Source organism: Leptosomus discolor, chromosome 1, assembly GCF_034619465.1.
Source record: "Leptosomus discolor isolate bLepDis1 chromosome 1, bLepDis1.hap2, whole genome shotgun sequence".
NCBI lineage: Eukaryota > Metazoa > Chordata > Aves > Leptosomiformes > Leptosomidae > Leptosomus > Leptosomus discolor.
Genome location: NC_141391.1, coordinates 169,958,755 through 169,979,166, shown reverse-complemented (window position 1 = coordinate 169,979,166; position 20,412 = coordinate 169,958,755). Strand labels below are relative to the sequence as shown.

Here is a 20,412-nt window from a genome sequence, read left to right as displayed (position 1 = left end):
CTAAAATAAACCAAATATTCAATGACTATCCCAAAGCTACAGAAAGAAATGATGTCGTAATTTGAAATGGAATACTGAAGAATGCAACAGTAGAAAATTGGCAATTTGGTAGACCAAGATTTCATCTCATGGTTCCTTGTCCCTGGATTTGAGTTGGATCACTGTATTCCAATTCTGAAATCATACACTGAATGAATCCATACAACAATATATATTCAGTATATTGCCTTGTACTCTGGGCCTCATATACTTCATGCCTTAAAAGTATCAGTTGTCAAAGGATGACAGCAATTTATTAGTTATTTGCCCGTTAAGTGGTTATTCACCATTAGTCACTATCTCAAAAAAAGTGGCAGTTCTGATAATTAGTAGTCACACAGCTCATAATTTTTCTAGCATATATATTTAACCAAGTACATCCAAATTCATTATGTTAGTTAGTATGTAATAAAATAGGGAAATAGAATTTGTCTGTAGCAATGATGTCAACAGGATAGACATTGTAGCATTTGACAAGAAGGAGTAGACAAGAATTTGCTTTATATTTTTTAGGATCTTACACAGATGATTTTCAATATATTAGCATCAGGAACTCTTAGGTAAAGTGTTAAGCACACGTTTCATGTCCAATCTCTTCTGAATGTAGAACAATCTTTTCAGCTGTAGAAAAGATACAAGCAAAGAAAAAAATTAAATTCAATTTAAAGCTGTTACTTCTTGATTTACAAGTTAGAACAAGTTTCATTCCAGCAAAACTTGTATCTTAGCACTCTCACAGCACAAGAGTGACACAGCAAGGTCTTTATATGATGACAGCTTGAAGTAGTCTGAAACATATCATGATGTCCAATGGGATTGGAGGTTGAATTTCATTTCCATCCAAGCGAAGGTATCGGAGACGAGGAGTGTTGCCATATAAACCGTAGTCTTCTGCTACGGCAATTGAGACTGGGCATATCTGAGTACCATTGACACCTGAAAATGTAGATCAACATGTTAGGTAATGTCCATGGGAAAGGTTCATGAAGATAAAATTCATTTAGAAAAGAAACAAAACAGGCTTCCACTGACATTTGTATGGGAGACACTTGCTCCTGTTAGAGTTGGAAAAAGCCAAATTAACAATTAACGGGTTTTTTTGATCAAGCAAGAAAGCATCTTAACATGATGTAATCTAGATCAGTGAATCACATATTTAATGTGCTGCAATTATGAATGAAGGCCACTAGATGCATAATTTTACCTTGAACAGACAGGAAACTAGTTTAGACTACTACTAGGTAACTACTCATTGAGAAACAGCTCTCTGCCCTTAGAAAGATCAGAACAAGATTAATGCTGAGGGATTTTGAATGTCTTACTGCAATGACAGTACATTAATTTTAGCTGATAATACTCCCTGATTAAGATCTTGCATTCAAAATGATAACAGTTTAGAATCAGAGGAGCTTTTCATACAGTGTCTGTGACCTTTAACGTCTGTGCTTTTGGTTGGTTTTCATTGCAAGAATATAACTTGTGCAATGGGATATTTGTCTTCCTAATCTGAAAGCAAATAAATCCTTAAAATTCTGTATAAATCACATGTAACCTTTTTCAATTCAGATAAAATTGGAAACTGTGGTTTAAATCATTACCCATTTTCCTAAGAGTTGAATAGATTGAGCTCTTTACATTGTCTCCGCTAAGTTACCTCTGCACTGTCAGTTGCCTAAAATGCTTTTCATATTTTATCTTATGTTGTTGAATAGTGAGGCTGCCGCTGCCCTATTTGAGCCTCAAAATGGCCTTATTCTAGAAAACACTGAAGTGATGTTTGTTTTTCGAAGATGTCAAATTCGTTTGGCAAAATTATGGTATTTAGTTACTGGTCTGACTGGTTGAGGATCTTGTTGGCCCCAGGCCACCTGGAAAAAATGGTTGAATAGGGAATGTGTGTGTAACAGATTATTTTTTTTTAAACACATTTTTTTTAGTAGCCCAGAAATAAGGAAAGAAAAGCTTTCTACCAAAATATTTCTCCCCTTATATTTAGCAATGCTAATATGCACATATCTTTTGATTAGAATCCTCAAAATTCGTTAAATGTCATGATGAAAAAAACGTGATGAATTTTTTTTTTCCCAGAAAAGGAAAAAAAAAAACCTTACTTTGAAAAATTTCCAGATGTTTGCAGTGTCTTGGAAATGGACTTTACCTTTGTCATGGTAACTAGACAAATACATCCAGCTGGCCAAGGCCTAAAGCTTTTGTCATAGCCATGATATCAAAACGTCTTTGCCTATAAGCATTTGATATTTTTGGAAGAAACAAGCTACAATTTATTTTTATGTGTGAAGCTACAAAACAGGAAGCTTGAGAGTGAGGTTTACTTATGAAAGCAGACGTTAAAACTTTTACAAGTGAATCAACTCTATGTAACAGAAAATATCTCCCTTTTCAGGTCAGAACTACAGTGCTTAGGAGATAAAACAGTTTCAAGTCTGTTCTAAATCTCTGTTCTCTTACTTAGAAATAATCCCACTGCACTAGTTTTCACTGGGTTAATTATGCCAGGCTTAATGTGAAGCAGCAGTAACCTAATCACAGGCCACCTATGAAGAATTTATTTCCTGATGATGTGTAGTATGGAGTGGTTTTTTAATTGTTCTCTTCCCATGATTGGTAAATCCTACTCAAACTATCAGAGGAGTAAAAGCCTCTCTGTCTCGTCTTGTCTTGCAATCCTGTTCATGGGTATATTGCTGAATTTTACTTAATCAAGAGGGACAGTGCAATCCATCTACATGGGTACAATTCACCCTAGTGTCAGTATAAGTAGACCATTTGTACTCTGTTTATAAACTCTGGAGAGAGATGAACACTTCCAAAAGGTGATTCACAGCTCCTTAAGATGTGACGATTTTCCCTCTGCAATTGTGTATCTTTTTCCATTAACTGTGTAGGTGGTCTGCATGACTAACCCAAACTAGATACAAAAATCTAGGATGCTTAATTCAAATGAGATGAATTCCACCAGTTGTCAACTGTCTTGTTAAGTGGTGTAATATTTAAAAATGAGACTCTGGAACTGCTGTAGGGGAAAACTGCAGAAGAGGTTCTCATTAATGGCTAATACTGTATGTCTGCTGAAGAATCACAGAAAATCCTCTTTCATTTCCAGTAAAACTCGTAGTTTAGAAATATTCAGAAAGTAAATTGATCTAGAAGATAGATGTCTTCTGATTTATATGTGTGAGGGTATTTCTATTCTATTCTTGCAACCTCTAGCTGCAGTCACTGTAGTCAAGCTCCAGTAGTTGGACTCATTTTCTCCTTTTCACATAATATTTAACCGCAGCAGTCATGGATCAGCCTGGAAATCTGTACCTTTCTGGGCTCTTCCAGTAAAGAAGCCAATGCAGTTGTCTAACAATAAGTCAGGATCTGTAACTTCAACCACTTCTTTACAAATATCCTATAATAGATTCTAATAGACTGGCATTGATACTTGACCAAAGGAGTTCTCCCTTTCTCTATACATGGAACAATATTAGCTCAGAGGAGCTATCCCAGTCTCCTGATGTTGCTCTAGGGGAACCTACTGTTCAGTCCTTTCTGTCACTTCTTTGATAGCACTGCAATACCACCGGCTTACACTTGCTGACTCGTTACACCGTCATTTTGTGCCGCCTTCTCTTTTTTGCTTCATCTAACACTCCCTTTTCCATCCTTTGGCGTCTCCCAGAGCCTCTCATGTGTATCTCATAAATAAATATGTAAACATATGTGTTTTAAAATGCCATGGAATAAGCATGGTGCGCTATCTGTTGTAGCCATAATTAGTTTTGTGTTTATGTTGATTTTGCTTCCAACTTTCAAGTACTTTTTTTTTCCTCTGCATGTTGGGATCCTTGGGGAAGGGACCTCAAATGAAATCCTGGTTCCGCTGAGACCAATGATGAGGTTATCACTGACTTCACCGGGCTTCAGGATATTACCTTATATCTTCATGAATGGTCTCTGGAAAAATAAGGCTTTAGACTTGCATGAAGACCTGATATTATACAGTAACATAAAATAAAAAGTAGACAAATAGTATTTACACAGAAATTTTGATGTCTGAGTTCTTGCAATGGCAGCAGTGTAACTGTGAACCACCAAGAGAAAATAAAGCAGCAATTGGCAAGTGTGCAGGGGTTAATATTACAAAAAGGGCTTGGACTGCACATGTAAAAGTAAATATTCAGAAAGACTCTTGTGTGGACAAACCAGATCCAGGCTTTTACAGTAATTTTTCTTTCAAATGTTTTACATTGGTTATCTAAAGTAATGACTGATCATCAGCCTCCTGGGTTTAAGAAGACAAAAACAACATGCAGAATTAATGCCACATCTTATTACTCCTGCCAGATGGAATTACATTCCTTGTTTAAGATCATAAAGGCCCTTTGAGATACCATCTATTAGAGCAGTGTCTCATGAAGACTATGTCATTATCCCTGACCTCTTGAACAATTATGCTATGTGGTAGAATGTGCCTTGCATAATACCTGCATTTCATTTAAGGTGTTAGGTTGCCTTTTTCAATTTTTTTTGACTACTTTATATGAAGTTATTAAGAATAAAAACTTTTTTTTTTTTTTTTTTAAATTAAGAACAGTGTTGTGCTTAAGTGAGTAATGAATTTTGAAAAGTGGTAAAGGCATTAAGGGCTATGAAGCTTGTGGAATACTATTGTGATTTAGGCCCATGGGTACTCATGTGTCATCAGAAAAAGGGACTTGAGTTTGCACACACTACACATTGATTTTCATGGTTTTAACCATTTGATTTTCATGGTTTTAACCTTTTTTAAAAACTTATTTAGGAAAGGAAGACAATTTTGCAGCTCTTTAAATACTACCTAAACACAAAACATTTCTTAAACTGGACAGGTTACATTCCATTGATTTCAATTTAGTGTCCACTTAAAGTGACAGGAGATAAAGTCTGCACCTGAGGCTTTGCAGCGAAGCAATTCAAATAAATCCCTTTGAAACCAGGGGGCAATGAAATATGTTCAGTAACAACATATGTCACAAGCCCTAACTCTAATTAACCATTAGACTTCTTGCAGGCTACTTAAATATGTGACAGTTGCACAAAATTTATTTTTCTTTACAATGTTTTATACATTTGTTTTGCAAAATATAGTGAATTAACCTGAATGATCAATAGGTATCTTCCTTTGATATGTCCTTGTTTCATATAGAAGCCAAACGACTATTTTTAGTATATTTGTGAACTACAGTGACACAAAAACAGGAATAAGGAACCATTCATTCAATTAAATCACGGTGACAGGAAGACAAACGTAGAGACTTAGTTACCTTCTGTGCAGTGATAAATAGAAAGTCATCACTTTGATTTTGGCTTTTGGCATGAAACAAAGGATTTAAAGTCTGTAGGACTTACTGAGCAGATACTTTACCCAGTGTCCATAACCACCACATCACTGCTCCACCTGGGTAAATCTGGAAGCAGTGCTAGAAGAAGAACTATGACACAACAACAGGCTTCTGTTGCCTTGAGTACAAAATCTTGTCTTGTTTACACAAAGTGGAAAATGTTAGAAGACATTTGAGGGGATAAACCCTAGTAGGACAAAGCTTCTGTAAAGTCAATGAAAAGATATTTCATGAAGACTAAACCAAAGTATCAGCATTTTGTGCACAGTAACCAAAAGATGGGGAGGATATTCAAGCCTGAAATATTCAGTATCCACATTCTAATTTGCCATATTTGAAATAGATTGTGCTGACTACAGCCAACTTTGTATTCTATTTTAAAGGTACCTCACCTTAAGCATCTACTACACAATTTAGGTGGGCAGAGAGATATTCAGAAGAACTGAGCGTACAGCAATTACTTTAGTTTAGTGAAGTCTCTAAGGTGCTCAGGAACTTTGGAAATAAAAAAGTCATGCAGATGTAGATTGAATATCCTAACTTGTTGCACCCACTTTTTTATTGTTTCTTGCTTAATTACTCCTAGACTTTCTGTGGGAAACTTAATTTGTTCCCACAAAATGATTACTGGCATGTATATACCAAAATGTGAATGCACAAATTCTCCTTAATCCACTCAAAGTTCTGATCCACAGAGTGCTTTTTCTGCATGGATATGAACATTTTTCACATGTGGTATTACTTCCATGCACATATTTGGTGGTTATATTTTAGACTTGACTTGGAAACTGGCCTGTGGGAGGTCCTCTTGTTTATCTCCCTATAATTTACAGCACATTTTTAATCTCTTTATTTCAAAGAGCATTTTTTGTAGTTGACACTTTAAAATAATTATGTCTTGTTAGGATCTCAGACTGACAATACGCACTTACTTTTGATTCTGTTGTGATCAAGGTGAAGGTGCTCGAGCTGAGCATTGATTGGTGGAATTTTAGTGAGCTGGTTATGAGACAGCTGTAGATCTAGAATAGATGAAACATTAAACCCATTTGGGGGAATACCGTCATCAGATAATTTATTGTAGTTCAGCCTAAGAAAAGTCACTTTGGGTATTGCAGTGAAATAGTTTTCTGGTATCACTTCGATGGAGTTGTTGTCCAAAAACAGCTGCAGTGTATTAGCTGGAATGCTTAAAGGCATTTTCTTGAGTGAATTTTTTGCTATGTTGAGTTGCATAAGGTTGTTGAGTCCTTGGAAGGTGTCACTTTGAAGAGCGCTGTCCAACAAACTGTTGTGGTGCAAATCTAACATAGTAAGGTTTTCCAAATTGCTGAAGACTCCTTCTGGGATTCTTGAGATTTTGTTTCTAGCCAGTCTTAGCTGTTCAAGGCCCACTGGTAATGGGGCAGGCACCTCTTCCAATTCGTTGTCTTCAAGGAATAAATAAAGCAGCCTTTTCAGCTTGCTCAGCACACCACTCTCAATCCCAGTGTTGGTGATCTTATTCTTGTTCAGATTTATCCATCTTAGATGAGTGGCATTCGCAAAAGGCTTCTCTGAAATTGTTTCAATTAGGTTGTTCTGAAGATAGAGGTACCAAATTCTTGCTGGGATTGCAGGTATTTCTTTAAGTCCTTTGTTATCACAGTATAATGCATTTGGGAAATTAGGAGGACAAAAGCACTCTCGTGGACACTCAAAAGTGTAGTGAGACCAATGCTCAGGATCCAGCTCGTCATATACTTGTCTCACAGTTCGAGTCCACACAGAATTGATCAAGAATAAGAGCAAAAGGCTTGTACAGACTTTTAGAGTCATTTTTTGCCTTGGAAGGGGAGAAAAACAATTAGCTGTCTCTCAACAGAACTCTCTAACAGCATACTGGATTAACAAAGGAATTACTACACAGAAAATAATATTTGCTTTATAAACAGCCAGATTCTGTCCTCTGTCATATTACTTATGGCATGTTAAGGAAAATATGAGCAGTAATATAAGAGGTATAAACAATTCAGTGTTATATGTTGAAGAATATTTTCCTGATTCTACTTAGACTGCACATTGGCTACCATTTTAACTGATGTTCATGCAAGTATCATTTCAAAGAACCTGAAAACACAGATAATTTTTCTGATGTGAAATCACATAGATATATATATGCTTCTTATAAATTTATTTAAATTTTCCTGTACAGATCTATAAACTACTTATATAATGTGCCATCTTCAGTAAGCTATCCATGCCATGATGATACAAATACTATTGTACTCAGTATTTCTCCTTTTAAAATTAATCATACCAAATTTTCTGCTTTTCCTTTCTCTTAAATTATAATGGCATCTGGATCAGATTTTCCAGGGTCTTTTCTCATCACAGAAAAGTGAAAGATGAAAGAGTGTTTTAACAGCTCTTTGTTGGGCATGTTCTTAAAAAGCTTGGAGGGAATATGTTTGAGTAATCCATTCCCCTCCCTCATTCACTGTCTCCTATCCAAAGTTATTAATTCCCTTCTCTGAAGCAGGCAGCCAAAACAAATGCCTGAACTAAATGACACAAAAAGTAAGTCCTAGACAAATTATATCGTATACACTCATGTATTTTGTACCTATATTACCTACTTAATTATTTGCTTTGTTTAGCCTTTTCCACCATTAAATTATGAACAAAATCATCAATGAGAATTTATTCCAAAAGGAAATATTTGTGCAGCAGAAAACTAGTGCTTCACAAACTCTGTTATCTTGCTTGCTTTCTGCTGAAGTTTAGCAAGCATTTTGCAACGCAAAGGAAAGAGACTGATAGCTGAAATTTCTGGTCAAATTTAGGAAGTCAGTTTTGGTAAAAATAGTATTTAAATAAAAAGTAAATTCTTTCATAGAGTTAATGAAACAGTAAGGTTAAGAGCTCAGATAAGTTGCTATATATAATATGTAGTCATTTAATAGTTTTCAACATTTTTTATTAACAGTAACAAGTGCAGTATCCTACAAATCTTCCAGCCTCAGAAACTGCTATCTGGAAGCATTCCAAAAAAGAAAAATAAAATATTTCTAAAGAATAACATCCCTAATTTACATAGTGAAATGATACCTTCTCACTGTGTAAATGTTCACAACCTTAATAACATTTTAAAAAAGAAATATAAAGTAATTTACCTTTTTAGTCAAGTTCCTGGAGCTATCTGAAGCCAGTTAGAAATCACTGTAAATTCACAGCCTTTGGCTGCTAACCACTGTGTTTGCTTCCTGTCCTCCTAAGAATTAATAGCACGTAAAACTTGAAGTACATACTAGTATTCCCAGATGTATTACTATACACACTTTATTAGCTATTGTTTCTAATTTGACATTGCTTCAGAGTTTGGGCTTACCTCAGCTTTCTTGGATCTTCTTCTCTTTCTATTGGTCACTGTTGTTAGACTGTAATAGCTTGAGTCAGGCTACAAGCCGTGTTCTATGAATACAGCCTAATATATATGCATCAGTGGCTACAGCTTTTAACCCCTAAAATAACTAAGGCACTTCAGCACCTAGGCAGGAAAAGACAAGAAATCCTGACTTTAATATCACGCAGCCACAGAGCTGAAAGTATTTGATTTTTAGATTTTAGCAGATGAGAGGAACTGGTCTAGATGAAACAGGTAACACAAAATGTACCTTTATTCAAAATTTTTGTCAGAAGATACTTTACACGCAAAGCTTGCTTACATCATAATTCATTCTCATAATACCTGAACTGGCCACAAATAATTAAAAACAGTGCCATCTGTTTCTACGGAAATATTTTATTTGATTTTTATCAAATGCAGATGCTGCCACGCCATTTAAAGACATAATTCTTGATTAGAAGAAGAAGATAGCAAAAGCATTTGCTAAGAATTTTTTAATAACATATTTTCATTTCTTTAAAGATTAAACCATACCTTTTCCTTTTTGTTCAGAGAGATATTTACATATATTTCTACAAAGTTATCATACTCTCCAGTGCCTCCTGCAGTGAGGTCTGTTTTTAATTATCAAGGCACCAATTAATTATCCTGTTTTATCATTTATCTAAAGTAAACTCTTTCCAGCCAACTTACTATCCAAGGCATAGACACATATTTCTCACATTAAGTATTTTGGAAGATTTTTGTTTTCTTTTTTGGTCCAAACTTAAAGTAATAACTTAATATCAAAAAAACCCTAGCCACATTCAAAGCTAGAACAATGGCATAAGTATTTTAAGGAAAAAGATAATGAAAATACTAAAACCATAAAATATATCCTGGTATCTTTTATGAGTTTATATTAATGTTAAACTTATTTATACAATGATTTTAATTCAGTTTAATCTAATTTATTTTAACAATAAAATCTCTAACAACTTATTTCATAATGTTTAATACTTTTCTTCCTAAACTAAGAATGTCTCAAAAGAAGCTTAGGAGTAGACAAAAAAAGGAGTAATCAAAAAAAAGGAAAGCAACCCTTAAGTACATGGACAACTTCCACTGACTTCAGCAAGGCTAATGTTAAACACCTCGTAGAAATTTTTTTCATAAGTATATGTTTGTACTATCTTGTTTGTTATTTGTTTAGGAAAAAATACATCCTTACTACCAGTGATTTTTGGATGACTTAAGTATGTGCTTAAAAATAAAACAAGTGTTTTGGTGTTTCACTCTGCTAGAATCTCAGACCCTTTAACATCTCTTAGGGATTATTAAGACTTTCTTATAAGCCAGGTATAAAATTGATTTCTTCATGCATACTAAGCTGAATGTTTCAGAAGTTTAAATTAGATCAAATTAATTTACATCTATACCTAAAAATAAAGGTTCTAGTTTTAAGCACATATACTAATTATAAGCACAAAAGTTAGATGTAACGTATTAACACTTTCATTGTGAGTATAACTTTAAGCACGCAGGCCTTAAAACATTTCCATTGACCTCCCACAGCAGGTGTGGTACCACATGTTAATGAGTAGGAGGCTTGTCAGCTGGAGTCCATGGTAGAGAGGTGGGAAGAGGCAGAGGCAGCACTGTATGAAGGTTAAAATAGTTTTGTGTTCGGTTGTGAGTGATTTAAGGAGGCTTCACCATGAAAAATGCATCTACAGCTCTTGTAAATGCCAGGCAGTAAAACATAAAACTGGTTTGCATTTGTGCTAAATCTTCAGAGGGATATGGAGGCACCGAGGTCTGTTCACCATTAAAGAATGAGGGGAGACATTCAGAACGTTATCCTGAAGGGTTTAAAGTAGTGAGTCCTGTTGACAGATATCTGTTGTGACACACTTAAATGCATGTTCCCAGATGTTTTACTTTTAACAGGAAAAGAAATTTTGATTTATCTTATGCTTCATGGGGGTCTGAATTTACCCTTTCACCTGCTAATCATGTACAGATGTTCATTATGTTATCACAGAAGTCACTAGAAGAGGGACTTGCCGGTTACCTTGTGACAGGCAGTGGGACTGTTTGTATGAACTACTGTTCAGCAGGGAGAGGTATGTCACAGCCTGCCCTTTGTGGATTTGGAGGCCAGGTATGCGATCCTTATCAAACACATATGCTGCATCCCGTTCAAAGAACCAGTTCTTCACTAGGAGAAGAAAACAGCAAAAATGTTTGCTAAGACTTTCTCAATAGTGTGAGTTTTCTTTTCCTCTGATGCAAACAAAAAGCGGAAAAAAAATAACAAGAAATGTCCTAAAAATCAGGAAGAAAGAGTGTGATGACTGTAATATGTATTATCGTGTGCACTCAAAAATTTTTGAAAGATCTCCACGGGAACAAGTGATTACTTGGGTGCCCAAGCAGACTTTGCAGAAAGGTCTACTTTCCATGAAACCTTCAAGATTACACACCTATTTTATGTCAGGCATTTGTTTTGTTCAGCCCTTCATCATCTGGTGTTACTACTTATTATTTAACGGGTGTAATATAAGGTGAAAAAGTTTTATATACTAATAGAAGACCATGGCCAAGATTTTAAAAAATGACTAGTGGTCTCTGAGGTCTTTCGTTTTGTATATCCAATCTGAGACACTTCCCAGGGCCTTATTTTTAGTAAAAGGGGCCTAAGAATTTTGTGTTAATGAGGTCATTTTTAGCTTGTGAAGCTGAGCAATCAAAGGCAAATATCAGTGAAACACAAACTGATCCTGAGATAGTGAACAATCTCCCAAAAAGTAACAACATGCAAGGTATGTGCATGACAATAAAAGGAAGTGGAAAAATTACAGTAAAAATACCGTGAATGCCTACACTGTGAATTTTTGAGACCTTTTAAAAGATACTGTTGGGAGCATTCTAGTTTGAGGAGGATGTCTTAAGCTATTACAGGATTTTTGCTCCATATGTCTCCTGGTAATCCATATTACCAACAAATGTAAAATGAGAATCTGTATTACAGAAAATTGAAAAGTGAGGCTCACCAATAACTACAAAGGGTAGTAACATCCCCTTGAGCAAAGTGATATACACGCTTGAGACTAGAACAGCCCACAAGCTTGAGAAAGACTAGAAGGGCTAGAAAGATAGACTGGAGTGACCCGTTGGGAGAACACATGGACAACTGGGAATGCTGGAAGAGCTGTTGTTCTGTTTCAGCATCAGAGTCGCTGACAGTGAATAAAATGCATTTCTTTCTCTCAATAATGGCTGCCATATGTCTCAGATTTAATATGAAGCAAGGCCTGTTAAATATCAACCATGTGTATAGTTCATCACCAGCAAACCCAGGAGTATACTGCAAGCAGAGCTAATTCACCAGCCCTGTGGACTGATCCATTTGGCAAAGGCTGCAACTCAATGTGCCTAATTTGGGTACTACTTTACAAAAATACTAGGTGTCTTGCTCCAAAGGATAATCCGTTTATGTGAAACATGCTTTTAAATTCCCTTCATAATGACTAAAGAAAAGATGGTGCTTCAACACCTGAAGAAGAGAGTAAGTCCAGTTTATGTACCCTTCACTGTATATGCTGCTAATGGCAGACAGCTATGCAGAACACTTAAGGCAGGTGTTTACATGTACTTAGGGTTCAATCTGCCTCTTTCGCTTATGAAGATTAGCATGTAGTGGTGATCTCTCTCTCTTTCTTGCACTACTTCTTGAAATAGAGAGTAGGAAGCTCTGAGTTTTACTCAGAGTCACAAAGACAAAACTTCTATTTCCAAACAGTTCCCTGACCACCAGACAGTGACACATCCCAATTAATAATATCTGCTATTCCTTTTAAAAAGGTCGGCAAGACCAAAAGAGTCTAAAATAAAGCAGATGAGTGAGCCCTTCAGGCTAGCCCAAGGAACAGTGCAGACAGATCAAAGGGGCCAGAACAGATGTTCCAAACCCTGCTCCTATGAACACATTTTACTCTACATCATTCCTGATGAAAAAACAAAACCAAAACAGGCTTAGGAGCGGCAACTGTGCACCTCTCCTAGAAGCCCAGAATTGGCTGCCTAGACTTCTCAGTGGGAGAAATTGTATCTCTTATTTAGATATGCACTTCTGTTGCATACACAGGCAGCTAAAGTACAGGGAGTTTACCTGGGGAGATTTCAGGTTAGATTAGGAGATAATGTTTAAAGGAACTCTGGAAAAAGTTGGACTGGCTTAATTTACAAAATGTAAATGTCACCTGACCCCTTGTGTATATAGACTTTAGGAAGATGAGATCCTATTCTAAAAGTTCAGAAACAAAATTCTAGTAATTTACTTTCTGCATATCTTCGCTGCCTTGTGAAAACCACAGTGAGAACTGAGTAGCTCAATTTAAAGAGATCTTTGCAAAGCAACACATTTCAGAACAGAATAACTATGGAAAAGAGCTCAGCTTTTATGGGAAATATAGTGCTCTCCTGAATATGCTTCATTAAGCAATTTTTTGGCTGTCTATTCCCTTTCTCTCTCTATTTTGAACTCTTTACCACAGTGACACCATGAAGGTTCCACTACCCAATGCCAAGATCTGGTATTTATATTGGCTAGCTAGGTTTAGTTTACCTGCTATGTAAATCTGACTGTCAATCTCTTACTCTAATTTGTTTTCATGCTTTCAACAATTTTAACTCTGAAACAAGTCTATCCTACTCAGGGACCCAATTTTTAAAATACTGGATGTACAACTACATATGCTTAATGTATCTTAAATTAAATAGCTAACCTGTTTATCAGTTACACACATACCTTGAGTTCTGGGGCCTGCATGTGGCTATTCACATGATTAATATTTTCCAGGCAACTAAATGGTAAATTAAAACATGAATTAGTCATCCATTGCCCATTTTGTAAATCTGCAGTTTTATAAAGTAAACCATCATGGATTAAATAATCTAAGATAGCATAAACATAGCGAAAACAGGCTGCGAGGTGTTAGTGCTATTTTTGTTTGCTTATTTTGTTCTGCTGTTAAGTAAGTCCAAAAATATTTTAATTCATCTTCATTTTAGATTCCCACAATAGGATGATTGATTCCAAGATTAAATTTACAGAAAGATCTGTCCTCTAGAACAAATGAAAAGGGTTTCATAAAAGAGTGCTTCCATGAGATAATGAAAAAACTATTTTAGTCCCTTATAATAAAGCTTTGTTATAGTGATTCTGCCAGATGAGAAATTCAAGATTCAGGTGCTTTTTTAGTATTTAAAAAGAAAAGCCAAATGGCATAAGTTATATGAAAACCCAGCACTTATTTTATTTTCCATTAATTGTAGTAATTTTTGGTACAATTTGTAATAGAGATACTCTTGGGAAATATTGAAATTAAACATTAGAATATATGATTCTTTTTTAAACTGTCATATTGGTCATAATTTTCGAGAGTTGGCATTTCCCAAAGCACTCAAGTTATCTTCCAGAATCCAAACTTGAAGCTAGAATCTCACTTACTATGAATACTGCAGTCACTAATTATCCCTTCAAATGGACCATGTAGAAATTAAGTCTTTATACTACAGATTAAAGTCCTCAACACCCAGCACTTTGGTGCCAACTGACATCAGCTTTTTCTTTGAAGACAGCTCTGGGACCCAGCTCCAGGGAGAATTCATGCACCCATCTCTACCCAAGCACCATGCAGCACTCCAGAGGCCCCAGTCAGGCTTGTGCTCCAGCATTGCCTACTCTTATCTTAGATGATTCCCTGCTCATCATGGTGGCTGCTGTGAATCCCAGAGGTAAATGTCTAGTTCCTTTCTGCATTCTATGTATAATATATATAACCTCTTCACTGGGATGTGGTTTTGATTAGAACAACATGCCTGGCGTCCTTTTGAATTTAGGGTGGGAATGAAAATACTGCAGGGGATGAATTTTCTTACTCAAACTTATAAACCTGAATAAAAACATCACATTTTCACACATGGAATCACAAATTCTTCTTGAAATCAATGTGATGTTGCACATAATTTTTAGAATGTATTAGTCCTACTATTTTTTTTGGAAGCAAAATGGTCGTTATGATGATGCCTAAATGTGAAGTTCAGGAAATAAATGTTTACCTAGTTTGGAAACCAGTCTACAGAGTAAGATGAATGACAGATGCAGACAATAAAGTACTGGAAAGTTGATGAAAACAGGAATTTTGAAAGACAGCACTTGGCCTTGTTTGTCTTCAGGACAGCTTATTATTAAATTGGTTTATAAGGTATGAAGTTTCTAAAGACTTCCCGTACTTCTCTCTGAAGTCTTATGCATGTTTCAATAAAAATGTTTTCTTCAATAGAAATATATTTTCAGAGATATTATTCAATATATTCCAAAACATCTTTCTAATTTTTGGAATATGTGTTCTAGTCAGGTTGACCAGGTAACACTGCCGTCCTGCACACTTTACCCCATGTTAGGAGACGAGGGGTAAAGATAAAAATGCTCTTTTGCATAGCGTAGCTGATGGTATAGTTAAATCTAATGGGCCATTCTCTTTGCAAGTCCAGAGGCTACATGATAACTCAGTCACCTCTGCACACATAAACCCTTGTGCTAACTGAGCAATACAAGAACTGACTGAGCTGCAGGAGGAAGGATAACAGATACAGCAACCCCCATACTAGCATGGAACTCCTGGCATGGAAGCTCTCCATGTCAATGACATAGTAGTATCTTTCTCTGCTGCGTGCTGGTGCATCAATCCCAGCAAGGAGTCCCTTTATCTATTAAGAAAATGCATATTAACTGCCTTGCCCAAGGGTGGACCTAACAAGCTGCTCTTCAAAAGACAGGAAATTTGTGAGGTTTTGGATGTCTGATGAAGGATAGAAGCTTAAAGTCAGCAAATTAAGCAGCTAGTTGTGTTTTGTGGCAAAGAAATGTGCTACAACTCACATTGGCATCCCAGACTTAGTTTGCTTTCTCTCACAAACATTCATGCCTGGGCCTTGGGGTGGAAAAAAAAAAAAAACCACACAAAAAAAAACCCAAAAAAACCCAAAGAACAATCCCACACTTGTCAATGTCTGATTTAGAGAAAATATTCAGGTGATTTTTCCCACCTCCACTGCTGAGATACTATAGTAGGGGTCTCTCTGCAAGTGTAAAAATATGGCCTATATGCTAATCAAAATGATCTTATGATGGTTTAACTATTACAATCATATCTGACAGAAGATACAGGCAGCAATTAAAACCATTTTAAACAATGTGGAATTTTTTTAAAAAATATTTTTAAACATATCGTAACAACAGATTTAGACACTGTTGTTCAAAATGTCACTGAAGATTGCATTCTTGGAGGGAATAGAAAACTCCATGATGATTTATATCTCCCCTTGTGAGTTGGGTTCAATTTGCCCACTTTTGCCAGAACAGTATTTTTCCAAAATTAAGCTTTCCTCTTGTTTAGAAGTCAGGTGCATTTGACCAAATCCCAGTGTTCCCACACTGTCATCTGGCTATAAATAATTTTTTTACCTTCATGTATTTGTCTCATTTCTTCACTGCCTTTGAATTAGGACCTTTTTTGCTGCTTTTCTTTAACAATTTCAGAATAAAAATGTATGTTGTAGCACAGAGGTACTGCATAAGGGGGATTAAGCTTAAATAAAAATTATTCAGGTAATCAAGACTTGTTATAAATGCTGTGTTTTCTGATCTGCAGGGTAAGATTTCAAATACTGAAAAGAAAGATAACTTTACCCAAAAAGCATGTCGATGGTGTTACACCCATAAAGAATCATGAGTAGCACCAGAGTAGCAATACGTAATTTTTCAGCTATGCAGTTGCCCACTGAAATCCTCAGCTTTTGTTTATATACCTATACTTTCATATGTGTTGATGGAGGTATATAGATGTGGACATAAAAAAAGCCCAGCTAGAACCTTAAGGGTCCACAAAAGCTGTCAAACAGAACAACTTAAAGTATCCAAATTGAAAACTTCAGGGCAAAGTGTTTATGTAATTCAGTGAGCACAGCCTTGAGCCTTCAGTCTCACCTCTGAATTTGTTCAAGCTGGGCACTTCAGGCAGATCACCTCTCAGAGAGGACTAGTGGAATCCTTCTTGTGGTTCCAGAATGTGGAGAAATGAACACAATTATTTCCTGGCTAGCCACAACCACAATTTTATCTCAGAAGCTGTGGAGTATATTGTGATCAAAAGTGTTTCAGCTTCTTCTTTTAAGGCTGTTTTGCTTTGCATAATGAAGCAATCATCGGCTCAGACACTTGAACCTGACATTTCTACATTCAAGATGAGTGTCTTGAAATACAGAGTTAGCATTCCTTTTCTTTCTCATTGTAAGTTGTGTTGAACTGTTCACAATAAGTACAATAGGTTTAAGAGATATTTATCCATGAAAGTTACATAGCCTACCAATTAAGTTATTTTCTTACAGACTGGGAGTCTTTTATCCAATACATAAGTCTGCAAAAAAGTTGAGACCAAAATGTCCTCCATGAGCACTCTGTCCACTGAGATGGTAACTCACAGACTGTTTCCCTTATTTTGTGTAGGCATCTAAGCTTGTTTGACAGTACTATCCCACATGGGAGAGTTAGATGGGATGGATCTCTGACTTCACTGCCAGCACTCAGTAGCTCACAAGTGTCAAAATTGGAGCAGATTTGCATAAGCCAGCTGCAGACATCTGGGCATCAAAGGAAAATTTCCATAGTTCTTACCTATGGAATCTATATGCAATTGTTAGCTGAGTTATGATTTTGTGAGTATCATGGGAGTCTGAATTATGGACTGGAACCTGAAACAATAAATTTTCCACATGAATTTAATGCAAAACTCCTCAGCTGTAGAGCTGGTTGTTAAAATTGATATTGTTCCCCATTGGTTACTAGTATTCTTACAACCACAGATTCACAGATGTTATAAATAATTTTGAAGGAACATCTGAAGGTCATTTAGTTCAACCTCCATTTAAAAATAAGGCTAACTTCAAAGACGGATCATAGGGATCCTCAGGGCACTGCCCATGCAAGTTCTGAAAATCTCCAAGGATGGAGAGTCCACAGTCTCCTTGGGCAATCCATGTCAGTGCATTCCATGCTAATTGTGAAGAATTTCTTTGTATGTCCAGCCTAATTTCTCTTTTTGGAACTTTTCTTTGCTTTCTTTTTCCTTTCATTGTGCACCCCTGAATCTGTCCCCTTTTTCTATAGTGCTCTTTGTAGGTGATGGAAGACTGCAATAAATCATGCAACTGAACCATATGGTATATTCAGAGGGGCTAAGGGAAGTGATTTGGCATAGCCTGGAACGGAGCAGGCTGAGGGAAGTTCTCTTTGCAGCCTTCAATCTTAGAGGCTCTCCAATTAACTTCATTTTGCTTTATAACCTCACAGTCTCTACTGCCTTCAGTCTATGCTTGTTGCAGCTGTACGTATAAAAATTTGGACTGCCTTTCTTAATGATGTTTTGCGTTCCTCTTCCCCATTTTCAAAATAATTTGGTTTATGCTAAGCAACTACCTATTTATTCCCTTTCAGTAAAACTGAAGGTTTGTGAGTAGGAACGGGACACTGACAAGCTCCTTGCACTAGAAGGACAGCTGTAATCAACCACCGCCCACTCCTTTCTTGATCCATTTGACTATGCTGGACTCTATAAAGCATTAGACGGCATGTAGGATTTATGCTTCCAGTGTATGTCCAGAAATTCATGTGAGTCACTACCCGTTTCTTCTAGGGAACATCTGTAATTTAATCTAATATTGAAAATGTCTTTTAAATCAGACAATACTTGTTTATTTGAAAGGCGGTTCTATCTTTGTGAATGACTGTGCAACACACTTGCAGACCAGTTCCTGAAATTTCATGGGTAAATTTTTTGCCTGTTTATTTTATATATTGTTGTTGTCATACTGCTTTTCATTATACTAGTAGCAAACCTTCCTTTTTATGTCTGCTTTCAAATTCATGTCTTTCCAAAAGTTCTTGATTTTTGTAAACTCTTCCATATGAAACTTCACATGAAAGCGTCATGACAAATTTTGATCTGAATGAAGGAGGGACACATATTGTAAGTAAATTATATAGCTATACTATAGGCTGTATATTATGTAGCCCTAAAGAGAGTTTAATTCAGGCTAATTTACCCACTCCACTGTCTCCATGCTACTGCAGCTGTGTTATTATCTGTTAATGTCTGCCTACTTTTAAGTAATATGTTTGCACCTGTATACATAAGTATTTTATAACATGGTCAGGTTAGGTATGAACAGGGATGTATGCATCATATTTTTCAGTATCCAGAATGCTGAGGGCTTTATAATAAAAAGATCCATCACCTTCCCTTCCAGGAAGAGCAGAATTTGCAAGTTACACTGACTCAGTTTCCAAGGCTCTAGCTCTGTTAATTTGGGAACTTAAACACTCTTTGTAGTGAGTTAGACCAATACACTAATGCAGAAGATGAAGCCTGTGCTTCTGTGTCTCACAATATGAAAGAAAAGAGGTACAGTGTCCCATTTCTCCTTTAGCCGAAGGACTTCATGTTTTAGGTTTTTCATAGCGTGAAGAGCAAGCCTTGCAATGGTATCTCTCCGCAACTAACTGGAAATTTCTGAACCACAGAACATAAAATCACAGAAGAGTTTCAGTTGGAAGAGACCTTCAAGATCATCAAGTCCAACCTTTGTCCTAGCTCTATCAACATCACTAAACCATGTCCCTAAGTACAACCTTTATCTGTCTCTTAAACATCTCCAGGGATGGTGACTCCACCACCAGAGTTGTTTGAGACAAAAATGTACTTCCAAATGCCATTTTCTCTTAGTTGTCCAAGTGCTCATTGCAAGGTGAAGGATCCCCAGTTTCTGAGGGAGGTCATGGGTACTGTTTGTTATTTTGACAGAGAGCTTCCTTCTGCTATACTCCTTAAACAGAGCTTCAAAATACCTTGTGAACCACTGTGGATGTTTTATTTGCAGCATAGGGGTATGTAGAAACTACCCTCATCAACAGGTTTAATCTATCCTGAGGTGGACTGTTCTCAATCTCACTGTTTGCACTATTTCATTTTGCATAAAGGTAACTGGTTTGCTGAAACAAACCAAAAAGAATACATTTCTGTTCTGTTTGCTAGATCATAGCTGTGTGGTGGCACACCTCAGTATCAGTTCATCCTCTAGAGGTCTTAGTGTTTAGTTTATTTTCCTGTGAAGGGTATGGTTGGGTTAAAATCTCTCCGGAAAAGGTTGAATGCTGTTTCCAATATCTTTTTCTATTCTTCAGGGGTTTTACATGCACTTCTTTCTTCTTCTACTATGTTATAATACTTAGGCGATATTCCACAGTGATTCCCACTCTGATGCGTCCAGAAAGTCCCAGCTTTAGAGTTTATTCTTGTATGAAAATTCTAGCTTTCTCATAACAAAGGTTACTTTCAATCCTTCCTGTATGTGGATAGAAAAAGCAGTAACACTCATGAAGTCCAAAATGACAAAAATGGGGAGGGAATTATTTCTATTGTCTCCTGCATCTCTCCTTTTGTTTTAGCGCCAGGTTTCTTTGTGAATTGTGTATTGATTCTGAACATTTGG

General features: G+C 36.3%; 1 protein-coding gene across 1 annotated transcript; it reads right to left on the bottom strand.

The window, feature by feature from the left end:
* Nucleotides 1-802: 802 nt before the first annotated feature.
* Nucleotides 803-8,910, bottom strand: KERA (keratocan). Its single transcript, XM_086471086.1, has 3 exons — nt 8,777-8,910; nt 6,362-7,254; nt 803-975 (listed from the first exon to the last, which is right to left on the bottom strand). Coding segments are annotated over exons 1-3 (1,068 nt in total). The 5' UTR covers nt 8,779-8,910.
* Between the last annotated feature and the right edge of the window lie 11,502 nt (nt 8,911-20,412).

What these genes read in the sequence shown, in the direction of transcription:
- KERA (XM_086471086.1), bottom strand. An exon ending in TGATCACAACAGAATCAAAA is followed by an intron (nt 976 to 6,361) that starts GTAAGTGCGTAT and finishes CTACATTTTCAG; the next exon opens with GTGTCAATGGTACTCAGATA.